This window comes from Monopterus albus, unplaced genomic scaffold (genome assembly GCF_001952655.1).
Source record: "Monopterus albus unplaced genomic scaffold, M_albus_1.0 scaffold117.1, whole genome shotgun sequence".
NCBI classification, from domain to species: Eukaryota; Metazoa; Chordata; class Actinopteri; order Synbranchiformes; family Synbranchidae; genus Monopterus; species Monopterus albus.
In genome coordinates this window covers 1,731,442-1,748,084 of record NW_018127997.1, presented here as the reverse complement: position 1 = coordinate 1,748,084, position 16,643 = coordinate 1,731,442, and the positions used below count along the sequence as shown (strand labels likewise).

Below are 16,643 nucleotides of genomic sequence, written 5' to 3'. Positions count from 1 at the left end.
TTTGAATAAACCAGCACGGTTATATTTTTTATATACTCAAGTGGTCTGAGTCGTCCCTCGGAGTTCCTGGTTTGAAAGAACCGGATGAGGCTTTATAATAGAATAAAGCCTATGGGGGAACAGCGTCCTACAATAAACTAACTATATTTGACCATGCCTAAAGTTTAGCATTTTATTCTGTTGTACCCGGTACTTTTTACCATACTGACTCTGAGAGATGAGACAGTCCAAGTAACTACAAAACAGTGCTGATTTATTCCATGAACACAGGCAAAAATTAACATTACACGCTCAGGTATCTTGCACCTCCAAACTGCTCGCAGGCAGATGTAAGATGAAAGACCCTGAACCCACCAGGCCTATACATTATATCCCCTCGGTTGGGCTAGCCCCATACTACACAGAAACGTCAACCGAGACGTCTCTGTTACCAGCTTTGTAGCTGGTCATAGCAGTAGTCAAAACATGAAGCAAATCAATGTGTGAATGTGTGTGTGAGTGTGTCTGTTGATTAAGTGGTGTGTAGCTAAAAACATTCTCACAGACCTCTAGTAACATGTCGTGACTTAAACATAAGAACATATTATGGCTAAGGCTACAGTTATACACGTCATAATAATAATATTAAACACCCTGTCTGCTGACAGTCATCAACTCTTCTCTCTAGTTATCCTTGACCAGATGTACCCTGTAGAAACTCATAAGCATGACTAAGCATTTAACAGTCTGACTAGACATCCTATCTCCACTAAACATTTCTAATACATAAAGTATCTATCCAATTTCTATCTGACTAAAAATACCTAACAATTCAAATAAAGCTTTTGCAAATGATGGCAGTTAGCTACAGCACCATCCACTGGGCTAGTTAGTAGGACTAGTATAAGTAATATTCAATGAGCTGTGGTACTACTGCTCAGCAGAAATAAAGGCAGCTGATCAAACTCAACTGAATAAAGAAACGTAGTAGTCAGTATGGACAGGCCTTTGATCAATACACTCTTACTCTTCTGCTGTGATGGACCTGAAATTCAATCTGCTTTGCTTAAGTCTTCTGACATGTCACTGAACCGTTCAGTACCTGTGGTGATGTCTTCAGTAAAGGGCATGATGACTCATTGGAGAAAAGGTTCAACAGGAATAATGGATGTGTGTGTAAGAGGCGAGGGACACCTACCAGCACAGTGTAAATGTGTAAACACCTATAGACAGGTGAGAAATCCACCAGGTCCTGAGCTGTAAGAATCTGTCCAACAGATATGAGGAAACGAGATTAGCATGAAACATTTCTTAATGTCTTCTACATTAATTCAGCTCCTATAAATCAACATCAACTAACGATATCAAATAGAAAACTACAAAAATGATAAAAAGTAATACATTGCTCTGACAACTCTCTTATGGAGCTGCTGAATTTATTCCTAAAATGAAGCTACTGATTATGTAACAAGACAAGAAGGAAAGAACTAAATTAAGATTCTGAGGCTACGCATAAAGTTTGGGAAAAGAGGAATACAATTATTTTAGTATGATTACATTCTGTCAAACCCAAATAGACACATTTCCTCACCTCTTCATCTGCTTCATCCTCATCTCCTGTGTCCATCATCAGGCCATTGTGAGTGTGTGTTCGTCCATTGAGGGAATACACAGGCTTCATGTAGTGGCCCATACTGACCTGCTTCGCTACGGCACTGTTAAAGGTCCGGTGTTGCTGTGCCTGGAGGGGCATCAATCATCATCAACAAGCTCATAAAAACATTTTCACAACTATTGTGGGAACTGTCTAAAACATAGACTGTCATACCTGTCTCATGGCTGTCTCTCCAACCTTGTCAGAGTGTTTTCTGATGCTTTCCAGGAAGTCCTTGAGGTCTGACATGGAGATCTCCTTAATCTCCTCTCTCAATCTGGGTAAGTTTTCAGCCATGATCTGACAGAATCTGTACTGGCTGACCCTGCAGGGAACACAGCAGAACCAGTTCAGTTTGGTCAACTGTATCAAATCCAACCAAAATTATCTTGTCTTACATAAAACATTTTATAATAAAACAGCTGGCAAATTAACCAAATCCAAAAGTGAGACCACCTGCCTAGCACTGTCATGCAACATTATTGTCAATTGAACTAAACTGCTGCCACTTGCAGTAAGATTTGAGATTTGTCTCTTTTTTCCTGTATATCCTCTTAAATACCTTTTGAAACTATTTTAAAAGAATGCTCTATGACAGAAGATAATTAAAACTTCCCATCAAAAGACACTGTTGCTTCCTTAATAAAATGTAATTCCGGTTGGAACTGTAGTGGTGGGAAAGCATGAAAAAGAATCAGAATTAAAAGATGCACTTTAAATATTTTTATGTCAAAGTATCATTGACTATGTAGAGTTAGGTCAGAGGATGGACAGAGAGACAGCTTTCATAATTTTGCCTCTGTACATCACCACGATGGATTTAAAATCAAGCAGTCAAGGTGTTACTGAAGTATAGACTTTACGCTCAAGGGGTTTAATGAAAATACTTTAAGAATTAGAGCTATTTTATACGTAGTCCCCTATTTTCGGAAGCTCAAAAGTAAGTGGACAGTTGACTGAGAGCATTTTGCCTTATTTCATGACAAATTAAATGGAGGTTTGGAGTTGACTTCAAGTGTTGAATTTGCACTTGACTGTTGTCCACTGGAACTCTCAATATGTGGTCCAAGGAGGTGTCAGTGTAACTGAAGGCCGCCATAAGGCTTCAAAAAAATGAAAAAACTAAAATATGGAAGGTATTATTTTCCTTGTCAAATTTACATGTGGTTACATGAGGTCCAACCTGTAAAACTGTACAGAAATTAAACCTAAAGACTACATTTGAAAATCAGTGACATTTTTGTTTTCAACTCAAATTTTACTCAAAATATTTTGATAGTTCATTCCTTCAAGAGCCTCAAAGACATAACCCTACCTGGGGATGTAGATCTTCTCCAGCTGCTCCATGGTTTTCAAGGCAGCATAGTATCTGCACAGACAAAGGAGATAGTATCTATTACAATAGTAGGCAGAGCTACTGTCTTTCATGAAGCCATTAGGGATGAGTTCAGATAGCCAGTTCTGTTATGGATCCAATTCCAAGTTGGTAAAATACCTGCTGCCAAATTAATTCCTCACCAAATGTTTAATTCATGATCCATTTAGTCCATTTTCTCTCGATATTTGTGGGTGGGTACTAATAATGAAGAGGGGACAGCACGTTTTTTGTTTAAATATTTATCCAGTGTCCAACATGTTAAAGTCAGAACAGCAATTCTGATAGCTTGAGAGAGACGACTGCTATGTCTCAGCATACCACCAGTGTCAAGCCATATTCTGTGACCTGTCAGATTCTGACCTGGTGCAGCAGTGCATAGTTTGATTCCAGGTATTGTTAAGTGCACTATGCAGCAAAACATTAGTAAATTAATGTAGATGATATTGACTGAACAATTAAGTAGAATTGATGTTTTTACTGTTTTTAGGATCCTGCTCGTCTACACTGACATCAGTGTTATAAAAAGACTGTATTGTCATCTATCATATTGAACACATATCAGCCTAGGGTCGGTGTGTGAAGCTCCCATCAATAGGCTGTTAGGCAGGCTGCGAAGAGATCTAATTACTTGGTCAGTGAGGGTAAAATGTGTTCTATTCAAATGAATGAAATTATTGGCAAATTGGCCCCAAAACACTTCTATTGAAGGCACAGAAGAAAACTGTACACTGTTTCAGCAACACTTCAGTATACTTGAAAAGTAACTTAATGCCAAGTTGCAAAGGAGTTATTCGCTGCCCTCTGGTTCAAAGTTTCACCTCTGACCACAGTCAGCATCACTGATGATAGATTTGACTGAGGATGGAACTGTAGTTGATAAAATACCTGTATTAGAAGGTTTTTGCATTTCTGAATAAAGCTTGAAGTAGGATGAGAAAATAATTTGTAATACATAAAATCCTCATACTTTAAACTTATTACAGACTATGTAAGAACTGAATCAGTTATACATTTTAACTAACAAACTGACGCACATACCTCTATTGTGTTGTCTTTGTTTAAATTTGTTTATTACTTTTATACTACAGACAATGTGTGCATTATGTAATTTTCATTGTTGTTTGTTGTTTCATTGTTTTCACAGTTAAATTCTCACTGGTGGTTCTGAGGTAAATAGTGAGACAAATAAAACTATTAGTTCATTAATTTGATATGGTTGGATGTGATCATTTTAACATGGTAAGAATATAAACAACTGGAGGTTAGGAAGAACATGGTTTTCAGCTGCCGTTAACTTTAAGGTTTCTGCTAGATTTTGGATGGAGGAGCTGCGCCAGCTGCTATAGGTGAAAGGTTATGTATCTGTTGAACCTCTGGCCACACCTCTAACTTGCCCTGCCCACTAGCGGTGATAATACATTTTATCCACAGCATGTGCCTGTTAGGTATTTTTAGTCAGATAGAAATTGGATAGGTACTTTATGTATTAGAAATGTTTAGTGGAGATAGGATGTCTAGTTAGACTGTTAAATGCTTAGTCATGCTTATGAGTTTCTCCAGGGTACATCTGGTCAAGGATAACTAGAAAGAAGAGTTGATGACTGTCAGCAGACAGGGTGTTTAATATTATTATTATGATGTGTATAACTGTAGCCTTAGCCATAATATTTTCTTATGTTTAATGTCATGACATGTCACTAGAGGTCGTGAGAATGTTTTTAGTTACACACCACAATCAACAGACACACACACACATTGATTTGCTTCATGTTTTGACTACTGCTATGACCAGCTGCAAAGCTGGTAACAGAGACGTCTCGGTTGACGTTCCTGTGTAGTATGGGGCTAGCCCAACCGAGGGGATATAATGTATAGGCCTGGTGGGTTCAGGGTCTTTCATCTTACAGCTGCCTGCGTGCATGTTGGAGGTGCAAGATACCTGAGCGTGTAATGTTAATTTTTACCTGTGTTCATTGAATAAATCAGCACTGTAAAGGAGCTACTTGGACTGCCTCGTCTCTCAGAGTTAGCATGGTACAAGAACCGGAAGACTTCATGCCACAGAAATGTCCTGTAGCACTATAGTTCTATGCTATATCACAGTTGGATGTGGTCCCAAGCACATAAAACTACACCGCGCACACCCAGCTGTTTTATGGTATTAAAGTTTTACAGTACACTACAGCTGCAAATGGTGATGAAAAAGAATATTGGCACCACTAGTTGACAATATTAGAATGGCTGAAATTACTCTTTGAGACTCATTATGATATAATGCTTTGTGAGATAAATACCGTTTGGATTCCAGTTGCTCCTTCAGTTTGCTGTACATTTCTAGCACTGCAAAGGAAGAGGAGATGAGAAACAGGATCAGTAGAAGGCTTTGCTGGTTCAAACAATATACTGTTTTTCTCCCAAAGAACAAATTTGAAACAGAAAACTTTCAACTTTTAACATCTTTTATAGCGCTTCCTAAGCTATGTGTGATAGGCTTCCCTTCATGTTTAAAGAATTATATAAGCTCTTGGCATTATCACCATCTAAAAACATGTGGGTCAGTTTGCCTACTTAGGAAGACAGTCACTCAGGTAACTAACGCTAACACCACCATTATCACTAGAATTTAAGTGACCATCACAGGAAGCAGTGGTACCTGGTATACAGAGCTGAAGCTTCTCGACAGTGGTGGCCATGTTCCTCTGCTGGATCCGACAGCGAATCACCTCTTCTGTCTGAGCCATCACCTGAGGGGATCAACACACAACGGAAGGAGGCAATGAGAAACAGACCACTACTGTTAACCACTGGGTTAAAGGTCATCTCTAATGCCTATGCAGTTACTAAGTACTGTATATACAGTATATGCCCTCACAGCACAGTAAAAAGCCCAGTTTTGTTACCTGATTATTCATGCATAAATGTACAAGGACGTACCTCCCTCCCAGCTTCTTGTAGTCTTCGGTTAGTGTCCGTCACTTGACCCTTTAAAAGCAAATACAGTCATCAGTTTAACTGCACAGCCCCCAAGTCTTTCCTTTTACCCTTCTTTTGCTTTATTTATGGTTTCTACATTTTTTAAGTTTAAAATTACATACCAGTTACATTACTCAAGTTAGTATTTATGTATAGTAGTCCATATATACTGTATTCCATTATGTATGGAGCTGAGAGCCACAGATAAGTCAGAAAGTACTGAGGACAAACCAGTTATAAGTTTGGTCTTTTCATGTGATTCCCTCAACATAAAAAAATAAAATAAAATAAAACTAAGAACACCAGCCTTTTATTTTTTTACTGCAATAAAAACTACTGCTTGGTGAAAACCCAAACCAGAAGCATGATCCAGGTTTGAATTTTGAGATCTAGAAATTATAGGTATTCTTCCTAGCATGGTCAAATTAAATGTGATGAATATGTCCACAGATCATTAATATGTTTAGGGCTGCCTCCTGAAAGTAGACCAGTCGAATCATTAGTTCCTAGGCGTGTCAGTCGACTGAGACGCTTCTAGTCGACCCTTTGTTTTTATTTTATTTTTTTGTGCTGTGCATTACAGTGGAAGGCAATTTATTATTTTTGTCATCCTCTTCTCCTCATTTTGGTGTACCATGAACCAGTTTGCTCAGTTCTTCCCCTGTGGTTGGGGGATTTCCCACTTCAACAGTGACACTATCCAATACATGGATGTATTAAGTTCCAGTGACACCATTTAACAAACTGCTGCCCAGAATGAGGAGAGAAGGACAACAAAACCTACTAGAACAAGACATATAAATGTAAGATTTGTACTTTATTAGAAATGTTTTCAAACATTGTTTTCTGCTGTTGAAAACAAAAAAACAGTCATGACAATGTGGCCGGTTTTGCATATGTGTGTCTGGTTTGCTTACCCAGCTTTGTTAAAGTGTAATGCACAGCCCTTTACCAACTGTTTCGATGACATGCATCCATCCGAACGGGACTATGAAGCTAATAAAAATGTGCTGGGAAAACATTTCAATGACGAATTATGAAGAAGAAGAATCATAAATCTATAGTCTTATATTGTTTAGCACTGCAAGCTGACATGCATCAAACGTAAGGCCAGAGACACACCAATCCAACATGAAAGAACTAGCAGTGATGAACACACTGCACAGACTACAGCCAACGGCCAACTAGCACGTACGTTCTGCGTCTGTGTGAGAGAAATAACTCCCCCTACCAGCAGGTGATGTATCTGTACTCACCATTCAGAAAGGTATTTTGGTTGTGGAAGAAGAAAGGAGGTTGTGGAGGCAAAAACAAGGAGAAACTGCACTAAATGGGTGAAATAATCAATAATACACAATTAAATGTGCCAAATAATGGGAGAGCATTCATATGGAAGCTCAGTATTTGAGTTAAATGATATTTACCCATTATTTGGCCCCAGAGAGGGGGGTGTCAGGCCATGCCGACATAAATCTCCAGAGCCCCACAATAAGCAACACCATTTTCCAGAAATAACCTTCCCTTAGCACAAAGCATCCCTGAATCCTATCCTCACCCAAGCAATGAGCAGACATGTGGCTTGACACACAGCTTCTGCATTGTCTTTACTCGGGTTAAGCAGTGGCTGGTCCAGCTGGCTTGTAATGGCAGTCACCTCTGAGAGCCGGGTCTACAGAATGTCGACACTGTTCTGCCAAGACTATCTCACAAAAGAAGACTATTAACGATTCCAGTGAGTCTGTAGCTATATTATCACTAACACCAATACAAGTTCTGTGTAGGTATAGTAGTGAAGACAATTCTACCAGGTGGGCACCTTCTGACTAACGGGTGTTTCGTTGAGTTGGGCCCACAACACTGAGAAGGTTCAACAGTGTGTTCCAGTGTCCTAGAACCACCCCCCTCTTTGCCTGCACCCACACACCCAACACAACCCTTCATCTACTCAGGCTAACTGTTAGCAAACATTCACTAGCACTAGCAAACGTTTCAACTACTGTTCTAGGTACATTTAAAATAACTCACCAAACATTTCAGATACCAATGTTTAGCATTGTTCTATATCTGTTTGTTTATTCTATGTTTTTGTTTTATAATGCTTGTCTTAGCATTTTAGCCTGTATGTTTTCTGTAGTTGTTTTAGGTCTTGTTTTCTTTGTCCCGATTCTTATATGCTGTGTTCTGTTTTGATGGCTGTTTAACACCTGGCCTAGGGACAGCAGCTGAATATTAGCCTCCTAGCTAACACTAGAACATTTACAGTGATGCTGATTAATGCACAAAGTACCTTAAACAAAAGTCAAAATTAATAAAATAAACCTTGCCTGTTCAAAATTACTTGCTTCCTGCCATTTGCACCCTTGCAAAAAAACAAAATCACCTCATTCCTTTTTCTCCTCCATGGAGTTTACCTCTAAGTGCCTACTTTCAATAGCTGCTGCTAAACATTTCAGCATTTGATTATGTGTCCAGGTGTACTGTCCTTGAGCCAGCTTTGTTTTACACCCTGAGAGAATGTGCCAAAGTGATGCCCCACCTGAACATTAAGGGACATGTCGGGTCCTGACCTATCCATCTATTCAGATTCTGGGGAGATGGAAGCACCTAGGATGAATCTAATCCTTCCTGTCTCCTTGTCCCACATTTCCTTCCAAACACGTTTCTTCCTTTCTACATCATTCCACCTCATCCACTGTCCCTGCTGAGCCTGGGAGACTGCCTTTGCAAATTTACCTGCCTCTTCCTTCCTCCTAACCTCCTCAATAACCATCTTCCTTCTGTCAGCTGCTGTTGCTTAGCTCCAAGAAGGTTGTAATGTACTTAAACCAAAACCACCACGTCCATGCTGTACCTGCCCTACAACAGCATATTTATAAAGTTTATAGGGCATGCCATTAGAACCAGGGGCTGAGCCTGCTCTTGGTCGCCAAACTACCATTTCCACTTCTCTCAGTGTTGGTGCTTTGATGCATCATATGCAGTTTTTTTTACAAATTGCTTTTAGAATGCTCAGACATAAGTTCCTGTCACTCTTTCGCACGGGAATACCGATGTTAATGTGGTCTAAATCATCTCTGAATTTCATGCGAGTTAATTTTCCAACAGTTTGGACTATATATATTAAGAAATTAAAAAGAACAAATACATTTCTGCACTGAATCCGAGTCAACTGGCAAAATTCTTAGTCGGGTACAGCTCTAAATACGTTAATGCAGAGAGTCAGACTCAAAGAGTAGAATTCTGGTGAGGCATTTTCTCTTGGTTTGTATTTGTATTTGGATGGGCAGCATAGTAACACAGTGGTTAGCGCTGCTACCTCACAGCAAGGGTTCGAGCCTGGGCCATCCTGGGGGTTTTCTTTGCGGAGTTGGAAGAAACTGAGCTACCTTGGTGGAGGCCTGCACTCCCTGAGTGCTGTCTAGTCATATTTGCAATTAATTTTATCTTAAATGTGTCCCGTTTTATTTCTTTTGATGTGTTTACCTCTTGTCCACATTTTGCTTCTTGCTTTATGCAGCTCGTTGTATTGCATTTTTTGTATGAAATGTGCTATATCATTAAAGAACATTATTATTGTTATTTTGTTATTACAGACCAACTGACCTGCTGTCATCTCTATCAGCCTGTTTCTTCTGTTTGCAGTAATATCTCTTACCATCAGTTTCTCTGCATCAGCACGGACTTTAAGGAGCTCTGTAATGGCATCCACAAAGCCTTGGTGATGAAAATTGCACATCTTCTCAATTTCACGGTCATGGTTCCTTATCCTGGCATCCAGCTTTTCCATGAAGCGCTTGTGGGCGTTGGGCTGGTCATCATAAATAGACCTGAAAGACACAAACAAGATAAGGAAACAGAGGATTTGAAGAACAGAAGAAAAAGTGCAGAAGACAGGAAGGAAAAGGTGGCAAAACAGAGAAAACAACTGTGAGAATCACTGTTAGATTTGCTCATATGTTACTTTGCATGTGAGGGTCCTCAGCACAGCTGCACTAAACAGCCTGGAAGACCTGACACGTTTGCATGGCTCACTGCTGTGTGTGATCTTGACTGTGTGTTGATCCATGTGTGTACATACAATAATATTAACAATGTGGTAGAATATACAGATCCATAATTAGTAATAATTATAAATTAATAAGCACTAAACACAAAAGCCCAAGATGGCTCACATTTATTCCAAAGATGGCTCATAAAAAAGGGTTTTCTAAGCTCTGGCCCTTTTCAAATTAAAAAAAAGCTCCCAAAAACTAACACTGCTTGAATCTAAATCTAAATGCAAGGATATAAGATAAAAACATAGAAAAGGATGGCTTTTAAGTTTAATATGCTTCTGATATAGGAATGATGATGGAGGATCCCCAACAGATTTGAGCACATGGCTTACACTATACTGGCTTCATCATTTGCTTCACGTGAAGTAAGAGCTCCATCTAGTGACAATATGATGAAATGCTGTATTCTTAAACTTGATGAAAAGCACACACACAGTTTATTTAAATGAACAGTTTGTGATTTCAAAACACCTTTGACATTGATTGGATTTTTGATTTCACACATAATTTAAACCAGCATCAAAGGGCAAAGAAGAAAACTATACCCGAAACTTAGGACACTGCCACAGCCCACTATAAAAGTCTGGGTGCCAGTACAGAGTCTAGACAGATACAGCCATTAACACTGCCTTTTACTGTATATCAAGGACAATGTTTAAAGTGATTACAGTCACTTGTGCCGAAGTTGCAGCCTCAGGTTTAGATAAAACTAAATAATAGTAGTTGTAGGAAATCAGGAGGGATTTCTCACTGTAGCCAATGTTTTTATACTGATTCACTCTGGATGACAGAATGACTGCTCATCTATAATGTTTTCACTACACATCGAAAATGATCAGCATCGCATTTCACCATATCACCCTTTTCCATACAACTTGGACTGACATGCTCAAGACAAGACCAAGACCACATCAGTGCAGTTAAAATGAATTAGTTAGTTTGACAGTATGACCTGTGCTTCTGTGACACCAATGACACAAATACTGTGAATCATCTTTTCTTTTGGAAAATTAACTGTTATTTCGTACTGCTGTCACCAAAACTCTAAGCCAGAACAAGAATAGCCTGCTTGTGGACCGGCAGATGGCCTCACGTGCAGAATCGTCCCCAAACCATGCTGTTATGATGACCATAGCCTCACAACAGATCTGTTCACTGAGGGAACAAAACTGCAGCAGGTCATGTAATTCATGTAGGTTCAGATAGTTCCAAACAGTCAATTAAAATCCATTGTTCGCTATAGGGAACAGAGGGGTTTTATCAGCTATTACTATTTCTATGACTTGTACAGCCTTGCAAACTAACTTTGTGTTCTGCTGTTGCAGACAGCTCAGCTAGTTTAGCTAGTTAGCTACTGTAGGTACTGAATTATTAAAGTGACAGTCATGTTTTGACACAGTGCTAACTTAAAATGTCACAGGTATTAATTACTGCTATTACTTTGGAAGATACCAGCCAAGTCAATGTAAGTCTATGGTGCTGCTCCTAATGCTTCGAACTATTCAACATTCCCATGATTCCCCATTACTTTTAAGAAAAAAAAAAGGTCCTTATAGAGTCAATGTAGATGTCGCGGTACTCCTTAATCTACTCTCTTACAATAGACACACCCACACTAATTCGCACTTCTTCCTGTGTGTCACGATATACAGCGATGGTTAAAACAAAACACAAAAAGAAAAAGAAAAAAATGTGGTGGCACATTTGCAAGTTGCAGAGGTGAACCTAGTTATAAAATGTTGTTGCACTGTTGCTAAAAGTAGGCACAAAATACAACTAAGTGATCACATCTGGAGCCCTGTTAGACTGGAACTTTGACATATACCGACTCAAATTAGTTTTGTGGGAAAGCTGAAGCTTACGACAAACTTTGGAGTGTGTTTTTGAACAGAACAACTGCTGTGTGTATTTTTTTCTGGGTGAAAACATTCAGGTTCTCTGTGAAGCGTACAAGCAGAAGTTAAAATGACTTAGGTTAAGACCTATTCTCATATATACATGGGCAAGTCAATATTTTTTCAAGACCCACTTTCAAAATTGCCAAATTTATCCTTTCAACCTCACTGTTCTGACAAACAAAACTCTGCAGCCAGTACACCCTGCCCATTAGACCTCACGTCTGTGGAGCTACTACATCCCCAAGACATTTTGTTAAACAAAACAGATGCTCAAATATTCATTCTTACTTTCACAGAACATGAAAAAGAGTTGTCTGCTCAACTGCCAGGGAACAAGTGAAAATGAATGTGATACAAATAACAATGCTTTTTTCTTTCTGGGGCCATATTTCTATGCCACAAGTTCTCAGAGTACAAACTATGTTTTAGAGCTTTCTTTACTTTCATTATTGACTAATCTAATTTTTTAAATTTCGTTTAATCTAAAAAATGTTAATATATTTTAAAAAATACATCACTTTGCTTATATGGCTACATCACAGAGAAATGAAGCAAACCCTGGCACTGTCTCGTTTGGTATTTTTGATAAGTGACTGATTACCATAAAACTCCTCAGGTAACAGAAGCTGTTGAATGACACTACTTTTTAGCTTCCAGGAAAGAAAGCTGACTTCAGCTAGTCTAAAGGTGGAGACACACTTGACGCCTGACTGACACTTTCTATGGCTGGACAGGTCACAGTTTACAACTCACCAGCTAGTGCAGATTGTTAGCCCTTGGCAGTCAGAAAGAAGCATACAGCTTATAACTAAACAAACACTGTAGATAGCATACTTAATGACTGAAATGGCTGGGAGTTATGGCAGCTGACTGCTCTGTAAAGCCTGTGAGATCACGCCGATTCTAGTGTGTCCTTGTAGCAAAACAAATATGAATATAAACAGCTGGCATTGTTAATATCAATTCATGGTTTACAGTTCAATTTGTGCTGAAAATGACAAAAAAAAATACAGGCACAAACTTTGGGTGAGATCCTGGATAGACAGGTGTGGAAAGTACAAACTGTACAGCTACAGAGGGAACTGAAATATATCAGTCCCGTTGTGGTATGTCTTTCAGTGTTTGATATGAGAGTTTGACAGTATGATAACCATCTCAGAAAATATCACAGTTTCACAGTATAACAAGTATTAATTATTAACAGCTACAATGACCCTCAAAGGAATGAAAACTGGGTATTTTTATCGCAAGTGACTGTAACAGATGGATTGTAGCACTAGACTGACCTTGAAGAATAAACAACTCTTAATTTTTTTTAAAGAAGCATATAACTGAAGCATGTTAGTTTGCATCTTAGCACCAGTAGCAGAAGTATTCACATCCTTAACTTAGAGTAAATAAATGTACTATCACACTGTGTTACATGTAAGTGTGGAATGACAATAGTGAGAAATGCCATCACAATGATCTAAAAAATTATGAAAATTGTTTAAGCTTATATTGTAGGTGCACGACAGCACAACCAGCGTGAGCCTCTCTTCACTTATGCACACACCAGACAGACACAGACACACTCACTTATGTGGGCCAGTAAAGTTTGTGTGTGTTTCTGGGGTCAAATCAGGATTAGTGCAAGTACTTTTGTAAGTCAGAGGTAAATTATTTTGATAGTTCATTTTATGGCCAACATTTATATACGTTCATACCTTTTATTGTTTGGTTTTAAAGTTATGAACTTCTTTTTTTTGGTGGATGGAGTTTGATGATATCAGTCTCCTCTGCCGCCTGTCTGCTGTGATATACCGTAAAACTGGAATACTGCTGCAACCCTACATGGTACAAATTCATAGACTGTATGCATATACATGATGCACCATCACTTTCCTCCACTATGCAAAACTTAAGACAAAAAAGTGAACATTGTGGCTGCCATCTTCTTTTTGTGATAGATTTTACAACCAGATTCTATATTAACCAAGAAGTGGAGTGACCATTTGTACCTAAATCAGCATGATAATATCTACCAAAAATGACTCAAATCACCTCAGGGAAAACATTTATTTGATTTGGACTGTGAATTTTTCATTTGGCTGGTGTCCCATTCAGTAACATAGATGGGGTGGAGTTTTTGACCTACACTGCCACTAGGTGAAGATTGCTGGCTTCACTTTTGGGAGCTGTCACATCATCCTTCTTTATAGTCTATGGTCTGGACTGTAATCTGTCTCATCTAACTTTAACATTAGTTCTATTCACTGATATTGTAAGTATTAGAAGTCGATTATGATGCTAATCCTCAACACTGAAAATTAAGACTTTCCACTTCAGGAAGGCAAAAAGAATAACTGTCTCAAACTGCAAACAATGGCTTTAAAGTGGCTTTTAAAAAGCTGACACTAGACTTTAAAACGCAGGAGAGTTAAATGATTAGTCAAAGGTTGAGGAAGTGTGCCAGTGACATTTTGTAACAACTAATCTTGACGCTCTATACTGTTAACACAATGACAGTGTTGAGAACATAATAAAAGAGCCATTGAAACAGGAACTATCTTAACATTAGGTCCTTCGAAGCATATATTAATTGGTTTCCCTAGTATGCTGAAATATGGCTGATATCACTGGTTATGCTTGCTTGGTAAGTTAACTAGCGTTACCTGCCATAACCAACGCCGTGTACTAGAGAACATTAGGTTAAGCAATTCAACATCCAATTGCACCGTTATCAAGTTCTTAGGCTGCCACAACACAACACCAGGAGAATGACTCATCCAACCATGCTATAATAGGATATCAGTAGCTTTAATTTTGGCTTTGCTCAACAACTAGCAGAACCTGTTAGCACCGTTAGCCAGCATCAGCTACATAATGACATCAAGATGTATAGTACCACAGCCACACCCACAAATGATGTTTATATTTTGACAGGTCACCTAGTCGTTCAGTGTTCATCGTGAGCCAGGAGGGGGGGGGAAATCACACACAAACGCGTTTTTGGCTTACAAAAGCTGCATTAAACGGACTGAAACACTTGTCAATGTTAGCCTATTAGCTAACAAGCCAGCTAGGCTCATTCCTCATTTCAGCACCATATCCTGTTGGCTAAAACCGCTAACCTGCCGGTGGCTAGGTTAGCTAGGCTGCCTCATGAACAAAGGTCTGATAATCTAAGCGATGCAAATAAAAACCACACACATCGCGGTTAGTAAACACTTTCTAAGAAGCCATATAATCTTACCGAAGAGTGGGACCGACACAAGCCGTGTCTGTGCTCTCGATTTCTTGTAAAATCCGCTCGTGTTCGGTTATACACTCAAGGGTTTCATTCTCCGCCATGATTGTTATGTGTTTTATGCTATGCTATCACCGCAGCTACAGCGAAGTACAGGTCAGGATGAGGTCTGCCCTGTGGGAGGCACTACAGCTATAATGAATTCAGTGACAGCATCTTTGTTTCCACACATCCTGTACTTTACAGTACAGCTGCTAACAGCAATTGAAATACACAGTCTTAACCCAGAAATACTGTGGACAGCACGAAAACCAAACTGGTTGTTGGTTGTTCGCTACCTTGTTGAAATGTAGAATTGATATTACTCTAGCAAGTAATGGACTATATTATAATCAAATTAGATATAACACCAATGGGATTGGAAAGCATGTATAAATTACTTCATTATTAAGGCGCTGTCCTTACTTTGATGGACCCAACTAATTTTATTGCCCCATCTTTGATTGGTGCTCAGTTCTAGTATATTTTTGTCTTAATGTAATTGTCACTTGTAAATAAAAATATAGATTTATAGACTAATGTCACAAAAATATGCATGAGTGTCTGCAGATTTTTATAGTCAACTGCACAAATGACAACTGGTTGGATACAGCTTGAAAAATGGTAGGCTGGTTGCCTGGAGCAAAACCAACACATAAGCATTCAAGCACTGCTGCTGCATGCAGCTGCAAACCAATTTCTTACATGCTTAAAGTGTTTTTAAAAGTACATTGTACTAAAAGTTCAATTGCACCTTTGACATTTTAAGCAAATATAAGCAAATGTGCATTTCCTTAATAAATATAGCACATTCATGTTTCCACATACAAAGTAGATGCCCATAAAGGCATGTCTTGATGTACACACAGTATACGATCAGTCAACATTTTAAATCAGTTACATTGTGAGTCGGATTTAATGAGTCCACCATCAATTGTGACTGCAGATAAAATGTAAAAAAAAAAATTGCGTCCTGATTGAGTTTACCTTAAGGTGGTTCCTAGGGGCAGATCCACACATTCTAACTCTGCAAAAATGTTCCCGAAAGTTTTCTCCTCTTCTTTGTTCCCCTCTTCACATTTACTGGGAGGGTCAGGTAAAGCAGCATGGACCCTGTCACTGGCCATTTCGCTCTTCACACTCCAATTATGAGGATTAGGTCTCTGCCTGTGTGAGTGAAAAGGACGCTTAAAAATTTGTCTGTATGTGAGTGTGGTGAATTCCAGGGCACCGGCTATGGTCAGCAGAAAAGAGGGTGCAACAGGAAAAAGACATCTTGTGATTCACTGGACTTTGAAACCAACAGCACTAATTATAGCTGCTCCCTGTGTTAACGGTTGTATCTTCTGTAAATCCTGAAGAATTACTTGTTATAGCCTGTCTGAAGCCTGTTGGCTTTATCCACCAGATACAAATTCAAAACACTGTCAGCAATCTG

The 16,643-nt window shown here is 38.9% G+C and overlaps 1 protein-coding gene across 7 annotated transcripts in view; it reads right to left on the bottom strand.

The window, feature by feature from the left end:
• Positions 1-16,390, bottom strand: part of exoc6 (exocyst complex component 6) — a 55,769-nt gene extending 39,379 nt beyond the window's left edge. For 3 of the 7 annotated variants that reach the window (XM_020611687.1, XM_020611688.1, XM_020611690.1), the window contains exons 1-9: positions 16,193-16,389; positions 9,640-9,811; positions 5,946-5,993; positions 5,665-5,755; positions 5,306-5,351; positions 2,949-3,002; positions 1,808-1,958; positions 1,571-1,720; positions 1,178-1,246 (exon numbers count right to left, since the gene is read on the bottom strand). In XM_020611687.1, coding sequence (XP_020467343.1) covers positions 1,178-1,246; positions 1,571-1,720; positions 1,808-1,958; positions 2,949-3,002; positions 5,306-5,351; positions 5,665-5,755; positions 5,946-5,993; positions 9,640-9,811; positions 16,193-16,332 — 921 coding nt within the window. In that variant the 5' untranslated portion in view covers positions 16,333-16,389. Of the gene's footprint in view, positions 1-1,177; positions 1,247-1,570; positions 1,721-1,807; positions 1,959-2,948; positions 3,003-5,305; positions 5,352-5,664; positions 5,756-5,945; positions 5,994-9,639; positions 9,812-15,172; positions 15,444-16,192 lie in introns of those variants that run through there. The other 4 variants (XM_020611686.1, XM_020611691.1, XM_020611689.1 and 1 more) reach the window with 3 other exon arrangements.
• Positions 16,391-16,643: the final 253 nt, after the last annotated feature.